Below are 25507 nucleotides of genomic sequence, written 5' to 3' on the forward strand. Positions count from 1 at the left end.
TCAATTCTACATCTCCGGACAAGAGCAAGAGCATTACATAAAATGAAATCCGGCGAAGGAGACGGAAACGGCAACGATCGCGTAACCAGTGCTCGGGCATCGAATGCTTTTTCACAGAGTCAAACAGGGCTGGGGGTGGTACCGGCAAAACAAAGACAGAAAAGGTGCTAGGAGAGTCATAGCCACCAACCTGCAAAAGCAGTAACAATGGCGTGAGCGACATTGCTTCCGCAACGCCGGTTCCACGCCCCGCTCAGGCACTGGCAGCGCTCGGTTTTTGTAGCTCGATGACCCATCCGTAGGTTGCCCAAGGTTCGTAGTCGGTCACAGCACATACACCAAAGTCAGCAGGGTTGCACGTCGGCCAGCTGTCGTCGTTTCTTTCCCTTTGGGTGATAATCCGTTGACTGTTGAGGCATGCGCAGTCCGAGAGGAACGTCGCTGCCTTTTCTTCATCGCAATGCTGCCGTGGTGCCGAAGTGACGACGACCTGCAAAAGCAGTAACAATGGCGTGAGCGACATTGCTTCCGCAACGCCGGTTCCACGTTTCATAGGCTTTACCCTTTACGCCGACGATATAACAATCTGGGCTACTAAAGGATCACTGGCTGCAAAAGAAGAGGTACTTCAAGAGGCTACAAATTTGGTGGAAAACCTGGCTGCACAAAATGGGTTACAATGCGCACCAGAAAAATCCGAAGTTATCCGAATCCACGGCACCCGCTATAAAAGCCCAGGGCCAATAAACATTAAGCTTGGAGATTACACAATACCCGAAAAAGATCAAATACGAGTCCTAGGGATGTTTATACAAAGTGATGGCAAGGCAAACTTCACCATAGAAAAGATAAAGTCAACTGTGCAAATTGCAAGAATAGTGAGAAGAATAACTAAAAACACAGCCGGCCTCAAGGAAGTAGAAACTCTGCGCATTATGCAGGCCTTGGTAGTCAGCCGCCTGGCATATAGCTTGCCTTTCCACTGCCTTAACAGACAAGAGACTGATCAAGCCAATGTCATACTCCGCACGGCTTACAAAGCAGCCCTCGGTCTCCCAAACTATACATCAAATGAAAAGCTGATGAGCTTGGGTGTATCCAACACCTTCGAAGAAATCAGAGAGGCGCTCCTCATCTCGCAAAAACAACACCTGGAAAAAACAAAAGCTGGCAGGGCTATCCTGCAAAGAGTGGGGTCCCCCGCGGACGTACACTCGATTATTGACAACGTGGACATGAGCAGAGAAGTACGAACACGACTGAAAGTGCTCCCCCCACCTCGAAACATGGACCCCTGCCTGCACAAAGAGAGAAGAATAGCACGAGTAGCCTTCCTACGGAAACAACTTGAAAACAAAAAAAAAATGTCATCTACACCGACGCTGCTTTCTACAGCGGGAAGAATGCCTCCATAGTTATAATTGATCACGAAGGAGCCACCAAGGATTGCCTCACGCTAAAAGATACCACTGCCGACGAAGCCGAAACTGGTGCTCTCCTCCTGGCAATAAGGTATGAGCAGCATAAGAACCAAAGCCTCCAAATAGTCACAGATTCCAAAAAGGCTACGCAGAAACTTATGAATGGAAGAATTTACAAGCGACTTAAAAAATTCGAGCCGAAAATGTCGAATCAATTCCACCGCATTATCTGGACTCCAGGACACGAGGAGCTGGAGGGAAACGAGAGGGCCGACCAGGCTGCGCGCGATCTTACAAACCGCGCGGCTAACAGTCCTAGCCTTCTGCAGCCCCTCCCAAGTGGCTTTGGCGAACGCCTTACTGTCCAAAGAGGTGAACGAGCCCTTCTCCCCAACCCGGACAAGGACCTCTCTGGCGCAGAAGCTCAAACGCTGAGGCAAATCCAGACGAACACTTATCCTAACAAATCCCGGCTACCCAAAATGTTCCCTCAAACACACACAGACGCATGCAATAAATGCGGAAACCCTTCCAACTTATTTCACGCAACATGGGCCTGCCCTATCATCTGGCCTTCAGGAAACAACCCCACAAATACGGTCGCGCTATGGGAGGCAGATCTGGCCAGCTCCGACTTCGGGATTCAGAAGGACTTAATTCTTCGAGCCCGGAGAGGAGCAGAAGAGTCTGGGGCCCTGGAAAGAGGGCACCACCCCTAAGACAATCGCGCCACCTCCTTTTTCTCCTAATAATAAACGTTCCATCTCTCTCTCTGCAGTGATTTATAGTTTAGAAGACAGACTTTGTAATCTCACTACTCACAAACCGAGTGTCATTTTCTTGTTATTTTTCTGCCTTCTTTTATTTCTTCTCTTTCTTCCTCTTTCTTCTGCCTTGTAATTTATGGGGCCTTTTCTTTCCCCCTCCCCTTCCCCCGCCGAGTAGCATGTCGGTGTCGCAATTCCGGCAAACATCTCGGCCTTCTTTTCTAATAAAGAGCCCCCCCCCTCTCTCTCTCTCTCTCTCTCTCTCTCTCTCTCTCTCTCTCTCTCTCTCTCTCTCTCCCGTGATTAGAATTAAACAAATTGCGTCTCTGACAATGAAGCCGACAATTTCCCTTTCATCCGCCGCGGTGGCTCAGTGGCTAAGGCGTTGTGCTGTACGCGTTCAAATTCATATTTATCTGGACAAGACACTCTGTTCCCAGATGTACCCGCCGCGGCGGCTCAGTGCCTAAGGCATTGCGCTGCTGAGCACAAGGTCGCGGGTTCGATTCCCGGCCGCGGCGGCCGCTTTTCTGATGAAAGCGAAAAGCAAAAACGCCCCTTCTGTACGAGATTTAGGCCCACGTTAAAGATACCCAGGTGGTCAAAATTAATCCGAAGCCCTCCACTACGGCGCGCCTCATCGCCTGCGTTGCGTCGGCGCGTAAAACCCTACTATCAGAATCAGAATCTGTTCGCAGGTGTGATGTATTCACGAGAGCGTAAATGTTTCTGACGCGATCGTTGTGCCGTACAAGCGTGTTTCACAGGCCGGCGTTGCGAATCCGGCATATACATGGAACTGATTGCAATTCCGCAGGCCGGAAATTTAATAACAGTATCTCCGTAACCAGTGTTTCTTCATGTGGTCATGCTACGGCTATACATTACAACGTAAATCGGTTTTGTGGGTTTACATGATCTAGCGGAGCACCCATACCTGACCACGCCAGTTACGCTTCATACCTCAGATGTTGATCCCTTGACAAGCCAGTGAGGCATAAATTTCGCGAACATTCTAGGAAATAAGTTCGACGGATAACGCAAAATTCTACGCGGGCATCAGCACACGACAAAAATTTAATGCTGGGTCACCTTGTCGCGGGGTGAGCGCTCGCAATCGATCATCTGCTACATATATCTTCCGGGAGCAGGACGGAGACGGGCTTATAGAGATCTCCGGAAACGACAAAACGCTTCTTCAAATATGACGCAGGACGCCTGCAGAATGTAGCACAAACTGAAATCAGAGGGCGTTATCAGATGCCGCACTCTTTCAACCGTACCTTTTATCGCCTGTGAACGTATACAGTAAACTCGTATGCGTTCCGCCGAGTGATCAGCTGTTCGTTGAAGTTGTAAAAAAAAGGAAAGTGAGCGTGTAGCTTGTGTGTGTCCTTACAAATACGTTAATTGCTTGATTTCGCTCCGCATTTGTACACACCTTTAGTTAATAAGCTTCCCCCCCCCCCTCATGTCTTGCGAAATGTCAGTGCATTTCTCATGTAGTTGGTCCGGTGTATCCTACATCGCTTAACTTTCGGCAAATGTCTTTAGCATTTCCGAAGGGGCACTGGGTTTTCTCATTACCGTACGAGCTGTTCTGTTTCTTTCGGACTTCGCAGGCCATTTATTTTTCTATGGTTTTTTTAATTTTCCTTGGTCCTTGCTGAAAGGCGTGAGTGGGCACGTATTTAATGAGCCACATCCTTGGAATATGCTTAACATTTTCCCATGGCTTATATTTCCACAAAAGGCACAAGTTATTGTCAGATATTGGGTAACCACATCCCCGAAACATATTTTTCAACGGCATATATATTCGATGCAAAGCCGCATTCGTTGTCTGCGCTGCAAAACGAAGCCAACCTCTCTGTCCAGTATCATGTCTAAACGAGGTGACTATGGAATTCTCTTGTTCCTGAAGTATTCGGAGGTGACAGTGGTTGTATGCTGCTGCCGTCGCCGACGCCTGTAAGAGCGGCATAGAAGCGCGCAGAACCGCGTCACCGGATAGCTATTGTTGGCGTTGGAGCCCTCTACCAAGACACAGCTGTTTTCTGATGGCCCTAAACGTATTATTTGCTTACAGACATCATTTATGACTAGTTGTTTCTGTCGCGGAAAGGCAAATATAAGCGTAATAGATCCAAAACATTGCATTAGCCCCTACCAGCCACACAGCGCCCCTCCCGTAAGCGCCGCGAAGAAGCGGGGGCAGGCGGCGCAGCGATCGCGAAGCTCGAGGCGTATACTGACAGGATAAGGAAGACTGTAGGAAATTGGTCCACGTGTGTTAGACCTCTTCGTACACGAAGTTCTCCCCCTGTACTGTTTGGATCGCCAGGCTCGTATGCGCTAATTCTAAAGCAGGCCACGTAGAAGCAAAGACCAATCTATCGCAATACGTACCTTAGATGTACTGATGGATTCCGGAAAACATGAGGTGGGACGCAGGCAGCCTCCTTTCTCAGAATTGTTTCCTTCAAATTTGACGTGTGGCTACGGGAATACTCAACTGTGACTTTGAGCCTTGGGATAGTTTTTTTTTTTTTACATTTCCGCAGAGCATAGAGCTATAGGACGGGACAATCACCGCGGTGGCTCAGTGTCTAAGGCGTGATGCGCTGAGCACGAGGACACGGGTTCGATTCCCGGCCACGGCGGTCACTTTTCTGATCGAGGCGAAAAGCAAAAACGCCTGTGTGTACGAGATTTCGGCGCACGATAAAGATCCCCATGTGGTCAAGATTAATCCGGAGCCCTCCACTACGGCGCGCCTCATCGCGTGCGTTGCGTCGGCGCGTCAAACCGTATACAATCAATCAAAGCAATCGTAGGACGGGGCAGAAGGATGGCAAGAACACACTGGGCTTAGGAAGGACTCAAGTTACGGTCAGCCAGCGCACTGTAATGGCTTCGGGATACCATGAAGGTTACAAATTGTGCACTAGAGTACTATTTCGTTATTATCCTTGATGTGTTCGCTGGCGTATTTCTACTACTCCCTAATGTTTTTTTTTGTTATTCGTTTTAACATTATCTTCGAAGTACATAGAAACTAGCCAGAAATGTAGCGTACCTTGTGTGGTATTCTGCTCTATTTGAACCGCATAAATGCGCCCACAAAGTTGTCACTTGTTCTTCGGGCTGGTTTCTTCTTACTCCAACCATAACGGCTCAATCACTTATTACCCCTTCTTTTGTACCTCTTTGCGCTCCGTGATGCGAGTATAGTCGCAGAGTATTCAACAAAAAAGTACGTACTCCCAATCCTGCCGCTATAGTGGCACGTAATTCTTGCTACCGTTTCAGATAGTATCGTATTATAATCTTACTAACAGGCCTTCCTATTGGGGCTTACCGACGTTCAGTTCCTGCTCCTTCATTTGCGTAAGAATTTATTCCTTACCGTCGGGTTATTTTGCTCCGCAAACCCAACCAGTCCATCATCTCACCTGTTCCGAAATTTCCCACTGCACTCTCGTCAACGTGCTTATCGCCTACTGTGCGTTTGGTCCTCCCATTACTACCGGGTACTGTGCCTTTTAATTAATAATTGGTGCTTTGTCTTACTCGAAGCAACTGTTAACAGCCTCGCCATTGTAGCTAGAAAGGTTGGCGCGTAGGCTTTTACTACCTTTAACCAGTACCTACTCACATCAATTGAACGCAACGGCTACTGCGCTCTTACTAATGCTGTACTAATTACATTCCCTTACATTCCCTGATACCTTGTTCTGCGTTAAGAATCCCATCCCAATCCCTTTCCTTCCTCGATTCCCTCGGTAACAAAGAATATGCCCTCTTTTCAACGCCATAAAGCTATCACGTGTTGCCATAACCTAGCTTAGTCCTATGACATCAACTTAATCCCTGATAGCTCCTCCAAAGGTAGAGTGCGCGTCAGACATAGACAACGACGCGTAATCTCCCGTGTCACCGCTTACGTGAGGCACTGCGTAGCAGAAGCACCGCTCGTGGGTGATGATACTTGCAAATTATGCGGGCCAATGGGAAACTTCAACAGGTTCGAACATGTCCGAGATCCGCGCTCGCGCAACTGCAAGCTATCTCCAACCCAGCAGCCACCAGCAGATGTCGCAAGCATGCTTTCGCTTGCCTTATATATACGCCTCGAGCGCGGCCTGTAGGGGCGCCACTGAAATCCCCCTAGCGGCCCGTTTCGAAAGCAGGCGCGGGAGTCCCCGGCCCGCTCCCCCCCTGTCGCCGTTGCTTTTGGGGCTTGTTCAAGACAGCGATTTACCGTTTGTCCGCGTTCGAAATACTGAATAACGTGGAGCAGGCACTCTGTTTGCAAGCGTGGTGTGTTCACGAGAGTATAAACGTTTATGACGCGATCTTAGTGAGATCTATGTGAGCGTCAAGTGTGTGTCACAGGCCGGCGCACCCGAAGCCAGCATTTGCATGCAGCTGATTGCAATTCCGCTGCCCTGAAATTTAGTGGCAGTGTCTCCGTAAGCAGTGTTTCCTCCGATGGTCATGTTGCGGCCATACACACTATGATGTAAATCGACTTTGTGCACTTACAAAATCCAGCGGAGCACTAATACCTAACAGCACGCCAGTCACGCCTGCCAATATCACATATCAGATATTTTATCAGTACCCTGAACAAGCCGATGCGGCATGAATTTAACAAACATTGTACCAAAGAAGTACGATGGATAATGCAAAATTACACTCCGGAGTCAGCACACGACGACAAATTTAATGCTGGGTCGTCTTGTCCCGAGGTGAGCGCTCGCAAAGATTCATCTGTTACATTTATCCTCCACGAGAAGCGCGAAGATGGGCTTATAGAGTAATCCGCGTCCGTGACCAAACTCTTCTTCGAAACATAGTCATATGACACAGGGAGACGGCAGAATCTAGCATAAACCGAAATCAGAGACCCTTATCAGATACGACACTCTTCCAACGAGCCCGTGTGTACGAGATTTCGGCGCACGTTAAGGATCTCCAGGTGGTCAAAATTAATCCGGAGCCCTCCACTACGGCGCGCCTCATCGGCTCCGTTGCGTCGGCGTGTTAAACCCTACAATCAGTCGATCAACTCTTCCAACGACACCTTGTATCGCTTGTGAAGTGCCTACACTGTATTGTTCAAAAAATGCGTCCGCCGAGTGGTCAGAAGTTCGTTGAAGGGGAAAATCAAACGGAAAGTGAACACGCCGCTTGTGTGTGTGGTTACTAAAACGTTCATTCGTTGATTTCGCACCCGCCGCGGTGGCTCAGTGGCTAAGGCGTTGCGCTGCTGAGCACGAGGTCGCGGGTTCGATTCCAGGCCGCGGCGGCCGCTTTTCTGATGGAGGCGAAAAGCAAAAACGCCCGTGTGTACGAGATTTCGGCGCACGATAAAGATCCCCAGGTGGTCAAAATTAATCCGGAGCCCTCCACTACGGCGCGCCTCATCGCCTGCGTTGCGTCGGCGCGTTAAACCCCACAATCAATCAATCGTTGATTTCGCTCCGCATTTGTAAACAACGATAGATGAGCGTCGTCCTCCTCACCCCCCCCCCCCCATGTCTAGCGAAATATCAGTGCATTTCGCATCTAGTTGGTATGGTGAATACTACCTTGCTCAAACAAACATCTTTAGCATTTCAGAGGCTGCACTCGTTTTTTTTTTTTTTTTTTTCATTCCCGTACGACTATTCTATTTATTCCTATCTTGCAGACCATTCATTTTCCCGTGGTTTCATAACATATACCTTGGTTCTTACTATAAGACATGAGTGGGCACATATCTGACAATGCACAGCCTTTGAGTATACTTAACATTTTCGCGTGGCTTATATTCCCATAAAAGGCACAAGTTTTTGTCAGCTATTGGGTTATAACATCCCCGAAACATATTTTTCTACGACGTACATATTCGAAGCAAAGCCGCATTTGTTGTCTGCGCTGCAAAACGAACCAACCTCTTACAGTGCCAATATCAGGTTTAAACGAGGCGACAATAAATAGAATTCACTTGTGCTGACGTGTTCGAAGGTGACAGCGGTGATATATGCTGCTGCCGTCGCCGACGCCCGCAAGAGCGGCAAGAAGCGCGCAGAACCGCCTCCCCGGGTAGCTCTTGTTGGCGTTAGAGCGCTCTACCAAGACGCAGCTGTTTGTTTTAAGTGCCCTAAACGTGCAGTTAGCTTACAGGCGTCACCATAACAAGTTGTTTAGTGCGCGTAAAGGCAAAGAGAAGCGAAAGAGAACCAAAACACTGCATGACCACCCATCAGCCACGCAGCGCTAATCCCGCAAACGCCGCGGAGAAGCGGCGGCAGGCGGCGCAGCGATCGCGAATCTCGAGGCGTATAGGCAAGCCAGACGCGCACTGTACAGCTAAAGTGCCCTGGCTCGAGGAGGACGAGGAGCAGGAGAAGGAGGAGCATTAAAAATGTTCAGAAATGAGCTATTGTTGCAGGATGGCAGGGGCACCAGCCCTGTGGGGGGCGTACTTAGTCCGGGATGTCCTCGTCCTGGCTGGTCGGCCGGGCTGTAGCGGCAACTTCTTGTAGCGCCACAAGGGTCTAGCTGGTCAGCCGGTCCACCCACTGTTCGTAGGTAGGGTTGGGAATGGGTGATAAAGACATGGATTACTGGCACTCCCATACCAGGTAGTATAAGGTGCCAAGAGATGGGCAGTGGGCACAAGTCATGAGCCCTGGGTGTGTGAGAGAGAGAGAGAGAGAGAGAGAGAGAGAGAGAGAGAGAGAGAGAGAGAGAGAGGGAGATAGAGAGAGAGAGAGAGAGAGAGAGAGAGAGAGAGAGAGAGAACTTCATTAGTAACAGATGGGTTATGGAGATGGGGTGGCCACCAGGCTGGTGGCGACTAAAGCAGCTCGTTTAACCAAGAGCTCTTGGGTGGCCAGGTAGAAGCTGCCCAGCGCCTCCTCCCACTGCTCGCTGCTGGTGATTGAAGGAAAGGATGTTGAAGGCATTATTACATGCAATGGGTGAGTGATGCATACGCACCACAAAGGGGACATTCAGGAGAGGGGAATTCTGATTGGTCAATGTGATGAAGAAGGGATGTCGTTGGGAAGGCTCCCGTTTGAAGGAGTCTCCATGTTCGTACTTTATGTTGCGGAAGAGATGTATGGGCTGGTGGGTAGAGGCGACGGGAGAGACGGTAGTGCTCTGTGATGTCGTTAAAAGTTAACAGCTTGTCTCTGGTGTCCCTGGCGCCATGGTGGGGGAAGGGATTCATGCCGGCCCGGAATGTAAGCTCTCGGGCCGCCATGTGTGCCGCATCATTCCCCTCTAGCCCTGCATGGGCAGGGGCCCAGACGAGTTCCACAGAGATAGGGGGTGGATTTTGCAGGAGAATTTGGGGCGCATCCGAGGAGATATTGCCTCGTGCAAAATTTTGAATGGCCAATTCGGAATCTGAGATTATCATTCTAGGTTGTGGCCTACAAGTAAGAGCCAGAGCAAAACAAGGAAGGAAGCTCACACTGGTAGCAACACAGATGGAGTAAAGGTCGTTTCGGCAGCGAAGAAGCAAATCAGCTGCAATCGTGGACTTAAACCTTCCTGATTGTCGCGGAGGCTGCGTACAGCTTCGCTACCTTCCAGTCCTACGCGTTAGTGTGAGCTTCTTCATTTTTTTTTTGTGAAAACACAGCCATATTATTCGCATTTTCTTGTGCTAACTTACTTTCGCGTTCATGAAGGGTATCATTTATGAGAGAGTCCGCCCGGGGAGCTCCGAGTGTTAACAGCGCGTACCCAGGTATTCGATGCTGCCAGGTCTGGTATAAAATAACATCCACAGATGCCAGTAAGCCTACAGGCTGGCCGGTACATGATTGGCATATGGTACAAGCAGCGCATGGAGGGGACAAGACGAGCGATGGGGCGAAACACTGTTTGTTCGCTCGTTGCGCCTCGTCCACACACTGATTATCATTTTCCAGGAATCGCAACTGTTAGCTTGTTCGGCGATTCAGGGCGTACTCATACAGGTGCTCTCACGCTTGCTTGTTTGGTAAGCCCCTGAAAACAGCATTGCTACTCACCAGGACCGATCCGTCGCCGAGGGTTGTAGTGGATGTGCACTCAGCACAGTGTGAAAATCCAAGGGGTGTCGCCGATGCCACTGTGGATAGGCAGTAATTCTAAAAAGCAGGGTCCTTGTAATTCACATTTAATAGAAAAAAATGAGTTTAATCGTGTACAAAAAGCCAATAGCGCGAGCGTTGCAGCGGACCTGGGACTCTTGGACAAATCATCTTTCCGTGAGCTAGGGAAGGCATAGCTCCAGCTGGCAAGGACGCGTAATCAAGTTTCCCGAACAAAATGCTCTGTTGACTGCGGCATGTGACTTCAACCTTTTTTTTCGTAGAATACCCGTCGACGACGAACAAGAGACTTTAAAGACTCACCGCCTGTTTTTCCCAATGGCTGGATCCCTCTTCTCGAATCTCAAGAACTCCGGCCCGGCCAAGTGAAGCCTATAGATGCACTTGGTGAGTGTTGGAAAATGTATCCTTGCCTAGCGTCTTGCTGAGCTGTGAGGATTGAATCAGTTAAACAAGCAGCCAGAAGGTGCAAGTTACTCCAAAGCTACTCTAAAGCGGGTATGTGGTGCACACGCTTACCGTTTGTTGCGAAATAACTCGTGGAACGCCAATTACGTCTCGCTGCATCTCGTGAACTACATGCCAGAAACATTGCTTTGTTTATTAATTGGTTCAAATGTCCAAGTATGAACATGCGTGCTCTTAGGGTAACAGGGAAAAGTTTTAACGAATATTGTCAACTAGTTAAACAGTACCTTACATACATCTTTGGATTTCGTGACAGCTTGGCTGAATAAATTATCCGCGAAGACGGTATTGAGATTGCTGCTGGTCTCTAATCCGAGTGTCCACAAAAAACCTTTCAAGACAGCTGTTTGATAAAAACAAGCTCCTCTGTCTCATTGCTTGTTGCAACATACCTTTGATGTTATGGTATTAGCTCCCTTGTGCGAATGTTCTGGACATGGGTATAGTCTAGATTTTACACTGCTTGCGTTTCCCTCAGTAAAGAGAAATGAAGAACATGAGATGAGTAATAAAAACAACAAACTAAACAAAAAAAAAAGCCCAGTCAAGTAATCTATTCCAAATAAAAATTCATTCGTTCGTTTTACCTCAGTAAAACGCCTGATCGCCGTGGCTGAAAATTTTTTGTTCGTATATTTTGCGACACGAAACTCATTGCTGGTAGTCATTATTTCATGATAAGCAGAGTTGGTGGCCTGCTCCTTTAGCTCTGGAGGCGAAAAGCGAAAACGCCCGTGTGTTCGAGATTTCGGCGCACGTTAAGGATCTCCAGGTGGTCAGGTGGTCAGAATTATTCCGGAGCCCTCCACTACGGCGTGCCTCATCGGCTGTGTAGCGACGGCGCGTTAAACCTCATGCTTCCTTACGTAATGCGTTACCCCTCCTTACGTAATGCATTAAACCCCGTGCTTCCTTAGGTAATGCGTTTGTCGGAAATGGTTGTTTTTTAATTCTATTTGCTATATTGTTTGTGTAAATATGCGTGAATTATGTGACGCCGAACCAATGCGTTCAAGCTCGTTATACGAGTATTTTATTGTTTTTATTTTTTTGTGATGTTTATCGACCCTCTCAAAGGCACTGTCATGCTGTATCCTTCGTTATAACCGCACTGTACTTTCAACAGTCGTCATTGAGCTGCCAATATGGCTCCCTGGCCCCGTCATGCCAGGGAGACAATCGACATTCTATTATGTTGAGAGAAAAAATAAATTTGAAGTTCAAGTTGAATTTGAATTTGATCAATCAATCCTCCTGTACCTTGTCCCCCCCCCCCCTACCTCCCCTCCTGTGATCGAAACTTTCAGCGAGGAAGGGGGGAGGGGCACGGGCACCTTCCCCACCCCTGCGTACGCCAGTGCTCGCTGATATCCAGGATGATGCTTCCTTCCGGACCAGGTATCACACCGAACCCATGGGGAATTGCGAGTTACTTTCAGCGTTTCCTTGGCAGTCTCTCCGTTATTACTCTGGCGCTGCTGCCTGCGTTGTGCCTAATTAGATTGGGGGAGATTCCTTTCGCGGCAGTACGTACTGACGTAGTTAACGTAGTTGACGTCTATTCCTCTTAGACGATCGGCATTTCGCTATTTGCCCAGAGAAAATAACACATGATCGGGACAAATTATTCAAAGGGCTGCTGGTGATGAACACACGGGATGCGTAGCAGAGTGCCCCACCTGTGTGCACGCTTGTTACAGCTGGCCCTTTCGCCGTTAGCTCCAAGAGAAAAAAAACGCGAGAACTGAAACGAACAATTTAAAGGGCTGCTACTGGGAAACGTGCGTATATTAAGGCAATTTTATAATAAACTTTGAGCAGACTGAGGGTCGTCCGGGTCATGCCAAAATATTCCATTTCAACCCTAGTAAAAACACGGATGCCGGGACATTTACAGCTTGCCTGAGGCGAATGCGAATAATTGGTGACGCAAGCGCACGAGCTGTGTGCAATTACGCCTCGTTTTCTGCGGTCGTAAAAGTAAACAATGGTTTACCTCTACGAGCGGAGCCTGAAATGGTATGGTGTTATATAGTTTGTGTTCACGCTGTTTATTCTTGCTGTAATGCTTGTAAAGGAACCTTGCAAAACCTTCGATAAGCGCTTTCACTCTTTCCTTCGCGTCTGGAAGCACTGCAAAGGCTATAGTTATCGCCAGCACGGAGCGGCACTGCTACGTGATTTGCTCGTCGCAGCCGATACGCCTTCCGTTCCTGCTTTGTTTTTGTGGCTTCATTTTTAAAGTTGCTATCGAAAAGCGTTCATTGCTGCGACTGAATGAAAACAGGCCAACAGCCGCTACGTGGCCTTAGTGACGTAATTGGAGTCGTCAAAGAACGTCAAGACCGGGAAAGAGGGAGAAATCTTCTGAGCGAGTTTCAAACTTATATGATGGACATAGAGCAATAATTTTTGACTGGGGTTCTTTGCGTCCCCCTTATCTAAGTACTGGGTGTGTTGGGTGACTACATTCTGAAAGCACTTAAAATTTCAAATAGAGTTGAAATAAGTGTGACAGGGTCCCTTTAGGGACAGGCGCTTAAAATGGCCTTGGAAAAAAAAAGGGGTAGGGGGGCGGGGGTGGTGGCGATGTCAAAAGGGCGACGTCGAAAAGAGGACGAAGGAAGACTGCACAGTTTTTCAAAACATACTTTCAGTACAAAAGACCAGAACTAATTTCAAACAATCTTCTGTCTGTTCTGACCGCTTTTTGTCCTGTTCATCGCAGGGGTAGAGTTGGTTGCGTTCCGCACGGAGGACGGCGTTGCACACGTGATGGACGCCTACTGCCCGCACCTGGGCGCCCACCTGGGCGTGATGGGCCGCGTGGTGGGCGACTGCATCGAATGCCCCTTCCACGGCTGGAGGTTCGAGGCCGACACCGGGACCTGCACGCACGTACCCTACGCCGTGAAGGGTAGAGCGTTCTTTTTTTTTTTTTTTTTGCATGATCAACTATGTCGGGTAGCTCGTTTGAGACACTGCGAGAGAAAAAAAAGTCACCCAGTGGCCGTTGAGCGGCATATCTCATTTTCGAAGCTCGAAGCAGCTTGAACTCCATAGCCCATGCATGATGTGTGGCAAATGACGTACACCTGGTCACTCTCATTAGAGATAGTGAGCGCAAGCTAGGTAAAAGGTTTAAAAAATATTCGCCATTGCTGTGACTGCACCGTAGGTTGTACTTAACGCGACACGCGACGGTAAATGCGTCGGCGCGGTGGATCGCAGTCGATATAAAACAAGAGGAGACTGTGCGCTCGCACTCATGTCGGTGCCTCTGTTTATATATCTGATCACACTTCCATTAGAAAACCGGAAGGGAAAATTTCTATGACATGCCCACGACATGTGATGTAAAACAGTGGAAATTCTATCGCCTAATTTTTTTTTTTTGTTTCTTAAAATCCCGCTCGAAATACGCTAGCCTACATCAAAACATTACGGGGCCCTGAACGGAAATATTCCACTCGTGGCAACAGCAGTTGATATTAACAAAGAAAAAGCTAAGCGTGAAAAGTGGTAGCGCCGCCTCACACACTTTGCCGTACTACGATTTGGGACGAGGATGCGGGTTGCATTCCCGGCCGTTGCTGCCACATTTCTGGTGGAGGCGAAAAGCAAAAATGGCCGTGTGTACGAGATTTCGGGGCACGTTAAGGATCCCCAGGTGGTCAAAATTAATCCGGAGCCCTCCACTACGGCGCGCCTCATCGCCTACTTTGCGTAGGCCCGTTAAACCCTACAATCAATCAAACTACGATTTGTGACGTCACATGTCATGAAGAATGGTATAGGATTGGTGGAGCTTGACTGAGCAGTTTCCTGGAACAAACATGAAAGCAGGTAGTACATGTAAATGTAAAATAAATGCACGCGGAAACTCCTGTTGAGCACATGTGTTAAAAAAGACGCGGACTTTTTTACAAAAAGCCCGCGCCTTTTTAAACGCGAGAAAGGCCGACTCTGAAACATTATTAAGCAGGTTATTTTACTAACACTGCTGGTAAGCTTGCTCCAGTTTCGATATAGGGTACGACCTTCTAAATAGTCGTAGGTACTGTCAGTAACTGATCCGAGTGAACCCGAGAGCTATCGGCCATTTTCACTGCCCGTGTTCGTTTATATATGACAACCAGAGGCAAAACTCCGAGGTTAAGGACGAAATCGGCTAAAGGACGCGTCCAACCGCCAGCCGCAGTGCTGGAAATCGCGCGAGTAGTTTGTGCTTACCCTAGACGGCAGCACCTTCCTCGCTTAAAAATCTTTAAATTACTTTGTGGGTGGTTCCTCTTAACGATGCATAACGTGATCTTTTTGTGTCACGTAAAAATGAAAGGGAAGCCGAAAAAAATAAATGGTAGCTTTAATTAGTTATTTCTATAAACAAACAAGCGTCGTTAGCCGTCCAACAAAATCCGAAATAGCTTTAAACAGCCTAATCTTTCGGTTATAAAAAAAGTCATTCAGCCGTGTATCGCTGACATATACAATGCTAAGAACAAGCCCGCTATGGTAACTACTGCATGAATGTCTGCTTGAAGAGTGTGCTTATGGTTACCCTAGAATGGCTTACCCAACGTCACATGCTTTCAGGAATTCGCCGAATTTTTTCGTTGCACAAGCGTTAGTGAATCGGGAAATCGCTGTTGGGTAGGGAATTGAACCCGACTCCGCTCAGAACCCAAAGCTCTTTAGAAATATACAGCCACGGGGGACAACAGCTGCAACAAGCAACGTGCGCTCTGAGCACGAGGTTGCGGGTTCGATTCCCGGCCGCGGCGGCCACTTTTCTGATGGATGCGAAAAGCAAAAACACTCGTGTGTACGGGATTTCGGTGCACGTTAAAGATCACCAGGTGGTCCAAATTAATCCGGAGCCCTCCCCTACGGGGCGCCTCATCGCCTGCGTTGCGTCGGCGCGTTAAACCCTACAATTAATCAATGCAACAAGCAACGACAAGAATCGAACGCTAGGGACAAATAGGAGAAGCTACGGTAAAAACAGACGCGAAATAACACCGGCGGCAACGCGTGGCCTGCTGCAATCAAGCCACGTTCACGTGCGTATTTTCCCACCGCAATTGTGTAACGGCGAACTACGGTGCCGCGTGTCGTCTGAGGCCGTGAAGGTCGTTCTTCTGTCCGCGCAGCTGTTATTTTTAGCGGTGGATGACCGTCCGCTAATCAAATGCGTGAATCGAGTCACACACATTTTCACGTGAGCGTAATAATGCAACGCCTCGAAAACAGGAAAAATATGTAAGTAGCCCAGACTCCTCTGTGAGCAAAAGCGCACAAAGAAAGGGAGGGAATCCGAGGTGAATTCAGTGACGATGTGATGTCTAAGGCAACAGCTTTCCAGTTTGACCGGTTGTGGCCTAGACTGTACTATTTGAAGGATTCCCTGCTGCGATGTTAATGAACGCTCTTTCTTCCCCTCGTGCCTCGAAGCAGTGCGAAAGCTGTGCGAAAACACGAAAATGCACTCCATGATTCCCTCGCCGTAGAAGATGTCGTTTCGGTGTCGGCTTTTCTTTTGCTGCCGTGTTTTTAATGCGGCTATCGTATACTCGTGTTACTGTAAACAGCGAGGTTTAGCTGACCGTTTTTCACGGTTCACTTCGCTCCGACGGCAAGTGGGAGCGCCATTGCGCCTGTGCTCCGGTTGCGCTGAGCGGGGCCGCCGGTACCGGAGCGGACCGTCAAAAACGGTCAGCAAAAAAATCATAGAAAACCGGCCGATAGCGGTGACGGAATTTGTGGGCTGTCACACAAGCGTACAGTGCGGGTCAGGCTTGTCTAGGGCAAGCGAGTGCGCGGCTTGGGAGCGTGCGGGCGACATCGGCTGATAGCGGCTGGGTTAGAGATAGCTTGCCATAGCGCGTGCGCCGATCTCGGACAGGGTCAGGCCGGTCTTCGTTTCGCATGTGCCGCTCGAATTTGCAGACGCCACCACCTTCGAGGGGCGATTGTCTTTCACAGTGGCAGCCGGGAGCGTTGACAGGCCTGATAGACGCGTCGTTCGACGCGGTGCAATAACTCATCAGGCGGTTACGCAATGCTAGAAAAAGACCTCCGCTAATCTTCTGAATCTCATGTTTAGCAAACGAAGAGCATGCAACAAGAACGCACTGCAGCGCTTTCCGTCAAAACTTTTGTGCGATTAATTAACGGCTGCACTGATAATGCATGGCGTCAAATTACGCGCTTACCCCGTGTCACCGCCTATGTATACGATTGGCACTTCAGACTAAAAGCGCCCCTTGTGGGGCGGGGGGGCGTCTCTAAGTTTGGGAGGCCCATGCTATAAGACGACCGACCCGAGCCTGTCCGAGATCCACGCACGCGCAATGACAAGCTATCTCCAACCCAGCCACTATCAGCAGATCTCGCCAGCATGCTCGGAAGCCGCCCGCTCGCTTGCCCTAGACAAGCCTGACACGCACTGTACGTCCAAAGGATGCCCGGACTTCGAAGAACGCGCGAAAGAGACAAAGATCTTTTGAGCGGGCTTTTCAGTTATCCGGAATGCGGAGAGCAGGTGCATTGAACGCTGATATCTCGCACCAAACCTAAGGAGCGAACACTTTTATTGACCATGTTCTGAAACCGTTGCGGATGTCGAAAAAAAGCTCAAGAAAGTGTTTCGGGTGCCTTTGAACGAAAGTCTGGAATATAAAAATTTGAAAGAACCCTGCAACATATTTGATCAAATCCTCAATGTTTCCAGAATGTAGTCAACAAACCCATCCAGTACTTAGAATAGAGGGTCACAAAGTCATCATCATCATCATCCCCAGCCTATCTACGCCCGCTGCAGGACAAAGGCCTCTCCCATTAATCTCACAGAGTACCTCAACCCAAAATTACTCCTCTATGCTCATCATATAACTTGAAGACTTGCTCAAATTTTTTTTTTCTATTTCCCGGTCCAGGCGATCTTCAAACGCTCAAATGATGTTATTACAGCAACTAAAGAGCTATTGGCCCGTTTCCTTTCAGTTGCAGCAATAAACACATTCGGTAGCTACTTTAGAAAAAAAAGCCACCTAAGCAAAACAGAAATGGAAAGCCGGTCTCCTGCGACGAGCAAATCACGGAGTGCGGCTCCGTGGTGGCGATAACTATAGCTTCTACAGTGTTTCCAGGAGCGAATGGAAGAGTATAAGCGTTTATCGGAAGTGTTGCAGAGTCCCTTTAAGAACGATGTATATTGCATATTCGGTTTAGGTGTTTCTGTCGGGACAACTTGATTTGAACAGGTCAGCGCAACCCTCATAAAATCTTTACCGAGATTTAATAAAGTTGTTATAGATATTGCCGCGAACCATACATTGGGTTTGTTTATTCGTGTTTACCGCCGGCTGCGCCCGTCTGTGTTATCTCTGCGCCAAGGGAAGCCCGTGTTCCATTCTTTCTTTCTGTGCCGCATGTGTTATCTGTTGTGATAGGGAGAGCATTCCGATCTAACGTGAACAGCCCAGAATAATCTTCTTGGATCTACTATGTTCTCGATGCGAATCGACGTTTCGAGAACCACGCGCGCCAAAAGATAAAAAGCCTGCAGTGCGGACGCCGGGGCATTCGATTCTGCGACGCTCGCCGACGCACGTACGTCACTTTGTTGACCACTGCTTCGCCGCCTCTGTATTCTTTTCAGTTGTTAGGGGAGCACAAGTTCGCTCCAATAAACTTGTTTCTTTTCCAAACAACTGCTTCGTCCTTGGCTACGTGACATCTGGTGGAGGTGCGGGGTACGCACCCTTCATGCCCACTACAACCTCTGGAAGCCGCCAAGCCAGTCCAACAAGAGCCAGCCTCCGCGTGCAAGATTTACCACCCGAGTTCGGTCTACTACCGGAGAAGACGAAGAAGAAAAACGTCGCAACCAGCACCATGCTCAACCAAGCCAATCCTCCTGTCGTTCTGCAGCAGCCACGGGAACCGCCATCATTCCGAGGAGCCCCCGCAGAAGACCCAGAAGAATGGTTGGAGAAACTGGAGCGCGTCCGGAAATTCAACAGGTGGGACGACGCAGAAACGTTCCGGCACGTTTTCTTTTACTTGGAAGATTCGGCTCGCACTTGGTTCGAGAACCACGAGAGCTCCTTGACAAACTGGGCTCAGTTCAAAAGCGAGTTCACTAAGACCTTCACTACCGTCGTGCGGAAAGAAAGAGCCGCCCTTTTGTTGGAAACGCGCACGCAACACCCCAACGAAGGTGTCGTGATCTTCGTTGAGGAGATGAAGCAGCTATTTCGCCGCGCGGACCCCGAAATGACGGAAGAAAAGAAGTTGCGCTTCTTAATGCGCGGAGTGAAGGAGGAACTGTTTGCTGGACTTGTCCGAAATCCGCCCAAAACCGTCGCCGAATTCGTGACCGAAGCCAGCACCATTGAGAAAGCCCTCGAAATGCGTGCTAAGCAGTATGACCGCAACTTTGTTGGCGCGGCCAATGCGAACGACTTTGGCAGCACGCGGATCCCGGCCGACAGCCTACGCGAGACTATCCGCGCAATAGTGAGAGAGGAGCTGCGGAAACTTCTCCCAACGCCGCCGCAACCCCAAGTCGCTTCTCTCACCGACGTCATTAGAGAAGAAGTGCAACAAGCGTTGGGAACTTCTACGGCATCCGAGCTACCCCGAGAGCCACAAGCTATGACATACTCCGCGGCTGTTCGTCGACCCCGCCCTGCTCCAACACGCCGTCAAGAGGCCCCGCCGTACCGCCGCCCACTGTCACCCGCCCGACCCCCGGTAGCCCGAAACCAGACGCCGAGGAAGACGGACGTATGGCGAACTCCCGATAACCGTCCTCTGTGCTACCACTGCGGAGAGGCCGACCACATTTACCGTCGCTGCCCATACAAGAGACTCGGACTGCGTGGTTTCTCCGTCGACGCACCTCGCCCTCTCCCTGGCCAACGACCACGTGAGATCGACGAGTATCTATCTGAAACCAGCCGTGGCCCAGCGCGTTTCAACCGTTCGCCGTCGCCCTACCCATACCAATCGCCGAACCGCCGTAGCAACGCTGACTTCGCCCGTGGAAGGTCCCCCAGCCCACGCGGGGGAAACTAAAAGCAGCAACTTCTGGAGGTGAAGTTGCTCTATGGCGAAAAACCGGAAACCCTCCAACGACGCAAGGACTCGCCGAAGACAGTGATTCACGACATGCCCTCATCCCGACGACCCGACCTAACCCTGACGAGACTCCCGAACACGACGACAGCTATACGCCGCGACGCTTACCCGACCTGAACGAGACGTCCGCTGAGAAGACGTGGGCAACGACGACGCACAGTGCCCGACCGTCAACACGCACAAGCCGAGATGCGACGCCCCGACGCACCCGGAACTCGAGGAAGGCGGCATCCGACGTCAAGGTGTCCATCGACGGTTTTGATGTAGTCGCCCTCGTTGACACGGGAGCCGACTACTCCGTAATGAGCGGACCATTTGCGTCTAAGCTGAAGAAAGTTATGACCAGATGGGACGGTCCGCACATACGCACAGCAGGAGGCCACCTCGTGACGCCAAGTGGGACGTGCACATCGCGCGTCACCATAGACGGCACGACGTACCCAGCGGCGTTCGTCATTTTGCCTAACTGCTCCCGCGACGTGATTCTCGGAATGGACTTTTTGACGGACAACGGCGCAATAATTGACCTGCAGACCAAGTCGATAACATTTTCCCCCGATCACTCCACGACGCCGCAGCCGAACCCCGATCACCGTGCTGCTGTCAGGATCGCCGACGATCACATCACCCTGCCACCCCGCGCAAGCTTGATGATCGCCGTCTACTGTGAGGATGCTGCTTCTGACATCGACGCTATCGTAGAGAGTGATCGAAGGTTGCTTCTCGACCGCGGTGTCTCCGTCGCAAGAGGCATTGCGCACTTTAAGCAACGCCAATCTCACGTTTTGGTCACTAATTTCACCGAAGAGTACCAGCATTTAAACAAGGGAGCTGCAATTGAGTTCCTCGAAGAAACGCAAGAAGCAAGTGATGTGATCGCGGTCGCCGACTTTGAACGCACACCCGTAGAAACCTTCAAGCTCCCGCAGCTATTCGACGTGAATCCGGCGCTACCGCAAGAACAACGGAAAAAATTATTGACTTTGCTGCATCGCTATAGCGAATGTTTTTCGTCGAGCGCAAAACTACGTCAGACCCCTCTAGCGAAGCACCGAATAATAATCAAAGACGGAGCCCGGCCTACCCGACAGTCACCGTACCGCGTCTCTTCACACGAACGGGAAGCCATCCGGACTCAAGTCGACGACATGCTCAGCGACGACATTATACAGCCATCGAAAAGCCCCTGGGATGCGCCCGTCGTACTCGTAAAGAAAAAAGACGGCACATTAAGGTTTTGCGTTGACTACCGGCGACTGAACAAAATCACGAAAAAGGACGTGTACCCCCTCCCCCGAATCGACGACGCCCTCGACCACCTCTGCCACGCGAAGTACTTCTCATCGATGGACCTGAAGACCGGATACTGGCAAATTGAAGTGGACGAGAGAGACCGAGAGAAGACTGCATTTATAACCCCAGACGGCCTATACGAGTTCAAGGTGATGCCGTTTGGGCTGTGCACAGCACCAGCGACGTTTCAAAGAGTCATGGACACTGTGCTAGCGGGCCTTAAATGGCACACCTGCCTCGTATACCTCGACGACGTAGTGGTATTCGCCCGGACTTTCGACGAACACCTTGCAAGGTTGGAGTCTGTACTCGAGGCCATTCGTACGTCGGGGTTGACGCTGAAGCCTGAAAAGTGCCGTTTCGCATACGGGGAACTCAAGTTCTTGGGCCACGTCGTCAACGCCGCGGGAGTCCTACCTGACCCGGCAAAAACATCAGCCATTGCGAACTTCCCAAGGCCGAAAGACAACAAGGGCGTGCGAAGATTTCTCGGGCTGTGCGCATACTACCGGCGCTTCGTCGCAAACTTCGCACGAATTGCAGAGCCACTCACGCGCTTGACGAAAGATAGCACCCCTTTCAGCTGGGAAAACGACCAAGAAAAAGCATTCGGCGAGCTGCAAAAACTCCTGCAAAGCCCACCCGTGCTCGCTCATTTCGACGAAAATGCCGAAACGGAAATGCACACGGACGCCAGTGATATAGGCTTGGGTGCCGTCCTTGTCCAAAAGCAAAGCGGCTGCGAAAGGGTAATCGCCTATGCCAGCCGTGGTCTGTCGAAGGAGGAGAAAAACTATTCTGCCTCTGAGAAAGAGTGCCTGGCTATTATATGGGTGATTCCAAAATTTCGCCCATACGTGTATGGAAGGCCATTCAAGGTTGTAACAGACCACCATGCGCTGTGTTGGCTCGCCAATTTGAAGGACCCCTCTGGCCGTCTTGGGCGGTGGAGCTTGCGCCTGCAGGAGTTCGACGTTACAGTCGTTTATAAATCCGGCAGGAAACACTCCGACGCCGACTGCCTGTCCCGCGCCCCCGTCGAACCACCACCACAACACTCTGATGAAGACAGCGCGTTCTTCGGGATCGTGACGGAGAGCGACCTAGCCGCCCACCAGCGTGCCGACCCCGACTTACGCGTCATAATCGAGTACCTCGAGGGATGCAACGTTGCCGTTCCTAGGTCCTTCAAACGCAGCTTACCAGCATTCAGCCTGAGGAACTCCGTCCTTGTGAAGAAGAATTTCAGCCCCGGAACAAGAGCGAATTACCTTCTCGTCATCCCCGCGGACCTTCGTGACGAAATTTTGGAAGCGTGCCACGACGACCCGTCTTCCGGACATCTGGGCACAGCCCGCACTATTGGAAAAATCAAGGCGAGGTACTACTGGCCCGGCCTTACCTCTGACGTCACCCACTACGTCCGGAGCTGCCGTGACTGCCAGCGACGAAAAACGCCGCCGACAAGACCCGCCGGACTTCTGCAACCGATCGCCGTCCCATCGAGACCATTTCAACAGATTGGAATGGACCTTTTAGGCCCGTTCCCTACGTCACGATCACAGAACAAGTGGATTGTCGTAGCGACAGACTACATGACGCGCTACGCAGAGACCGCCGCTCTTCCGAGGGGGACTGCACAAGAAGTGGCGAAGTTCTTTGTAAGCCAAGTTGTGCTGCGACATGGAGCCCCGGAAGTCCTAATCACAGACCGTGGAACGGCATTTACTGCGGAGCTGATGCAAGGAGTATTACGCTACAGCAACACGGATCACCGAAGAACGACGGCGTACCACCCCCAAACGAACGGACTAACAGAACGTCTGAACAAGACAATCGCAGATATGCTGTCAATGTACGTGGACGTTGAACATAAGACTTGGGACGAAGTGCTCCCGTATGTCACGTTTGCGTACAACACGGCTATCCAGGAGACGACGCAGCTGACGCCGTTCGAGCTTGTCTACGGTAGAAGGCCGACTACGATGCTCGACGCCATGCTTCCGCACGTAGAAGACGACGACCTCAACGCCGACGTCCACGGATATCTTCAACGTGCGGAGGAGGCCCGCCAGCTCGCTCGAGTTCGTATAACGGACCAGCAGCTGGTGGATGCGGGCCGCTACAACCTCCGACGCCGAGACGCCGAGTACCAAAAAGGGGATCGTGTGTGGGTTTGGACTCCCATCCGACGACGCGGACTCAGTGAGAAGCTCCTGCGACGGTATTTCGGACCCTACCAGATTCTACGACGTGTTGGCCAACTTACCTACGAAGTGATCCCCGATGGTGACTCCGGCACATCACGACAACGCACGCGGCCTGAAGTCGTCCACGTGGTTCGCTTAAAACCTTTCTACGGACGATGACGAACTTTTATTTTCATTTGTTCGGACTGTCGCTTATGTTAGCATCGGGTCGATGCACTCTTAGAGGGGGGGTAATGCCGCGAACCATACATTGGGTTTGTTTATTTGTGTTTACCGCCGGCTGCGCCCGTCTGTGTTATCTCTGCGCCAAAGGAAGCGCGTGTTCCATTCTTTCTTTCTGTGCCGCATGTGTTATCTGTTGTGATAGGGAGAGCATTCCGATCTAACGTGAACAGCCCAGAATAATCTTCTTGGATCTACTATGTTCTCGATGCGAATCGACGTTTCGAGAACCACGCGCGCCAAAAGATAAAAAGCCTGCAGTGCGGACGCCGGGGCATTCGATTCTGCGACGCTCGCCGACGCACGTACGTCACTTTGTTGACCACTGCTTCGCCGCCTCTGTATTCTTTTCAGTTGTTAGGGGAGCACAAGTTCGCTCCAATAAACTTGTTTCTTTTCCAAACAACTGCTTCGTCCTTGGCTACGTGACAATATTGCTCAAAAGAACCCTATAAACATTTTGTCAACATTCTATAGAATATTTCTATAGAGTTTCCATTACAAATCGGCCACCGCGTTTCAATTAAAAGTCTATAGAGCCAAGTCAGTAGGCCTTGTCGGTTCTGAATGTAGTTTCTTATGAGTTTCTTATGGGTTTTTTATAAAATATATTCAATAGGTTTTCTATGCAATTCCTACTGAGTACAGTGGCAACAGACTGTTGCGTGGAAATCAGGTTTGAATACAGTTTCTGGCGGATTTTTATTAAATTTATGGCAATTAATGTTTTATAAAATTCCTATAGAGTATACTCGTAACATCGTGTTGCCTGTAAATAACGTTTGAATAGAATGTTTGATGAGTTTTTATTAAATTTGCCTGGATTAGCTTTCTTCAAATTATTATTGAGTATGGTCGTATCACCCTGTTGCATTTGAGTCAGCTTTGAATACAGTTTCTGATGGGTTCCTATTAAATTTATCTCAATCAAATTTCTATAAAATTCTTATTGTGACCAGTCATCACAACCTGTTGCATATGAGCTAGGTCTGAAGAGAATGTCTGAAGAGTTTTTATTACATTTATCTCTATTACCTTTTTATAAAATTCTTATTGAGTATAGTCGTAATATCCTGTTGCCTGTGAGTTAGGTTTTCTGGCAAGTTTTAACAGAGGAGCTTTGCAGGGGCTCGAACTCTCCGGCGGTGATGTCCGCCATATGAGGCGCCACCGCTTCCAAGTGCTCCCAAGACGAAGTGATGGGACGTCCATCGCGCGATCTCGGTTGATGAGGCGGGGCAGGCGGCGCTATAGCACCCCACATATATGCACCGATAAGCTACCAGACCTCCGTGGGTGGGCTATAGAAACGCAATACAGAGTCTATTGAAACTCAACATAATGAAGGCAATAAGATTCTTGCTGCGTGTTCGTTATAAAAAGTTTATTGCCTGTCTGATGACCGCAGTCCACACATTCGGAGTTCAAACGACTTTATAGAAAGGCAATACAAAGTTGGTTAAAACTCAATATATTGAAGGCAATAAAATTCATGTTGCATTTTTGCAATAAAAAGTGCATTGATTTTATATTGGCCGCAGTTTTTAAGATGGGAGATTTGGTTCACTCTATAGAAACGCAATATGAAGTGTATTAAAACTCAATGTCTTGAAGGCAATAAAATGTTGGTTGAGGTTTTGCAATACAAAGTTTGTTGACTTTTTAACGAGCACAGTCTATAAAGGATGAGTTTTAATTGACTTTGTATTGACCCTATATAAACACAATAGGGGGTCAAATAAAACTCAACGTCTATTTTCATGAGGAATAGACAGGGACTGGCAAAAGGGACACGACACAAAGGCGCTCCCAATACACAACACAAGCTCCTTTGTGCTGCGTCGCTTTTGCCAGTCCCTGTCAATTCTTCGCTCTCA

The 25507-nt window shown here is 49.6% G+C and overlaps 1 protein-coding gene across 1 annotated transcript in view; it reads left to right on the top strand.

Annotated features, from left to right (window-relative positions):
* The window catches only part of LOC144142867 (cholesterol 7-desaturase nvd-like), a 122918-nt gene that overhangs the window by 74369 nt on the left and 23042 nt on the right, over nt 1–25507 (top strand). The window contains exons 2-3 of the mRNA XM_077674685.1: nt 10554–10677; nt 13487–13675. Of these exons, the coding sequence (XP_077530811.1) occupies nt 10554–10677; nt 13487–13675 (313 nt within the window). The remainder of the gene's footprint in view (nt 1–10553; nt 10678–13486; nt 13676–25507) is intronic.

Source organism: Haemaphysalis longicornis, unplaced genomic scaffold, assembly GCF_048455015.1.
Source record: "Haemaphysalis longicornis isolate Haplotype H1 unplaced genomic scaffold, Haemaphysalis longicornis Haplotype H1 scaffold_1, whole genome shotgun sequence".
Lineage (NCBI taxonomy): Eukaryota > Metazoa > Arthropoda > Arachnida > Ixodida > Ixodidae > Haemaphysalis > Haemaphysalis longicornis.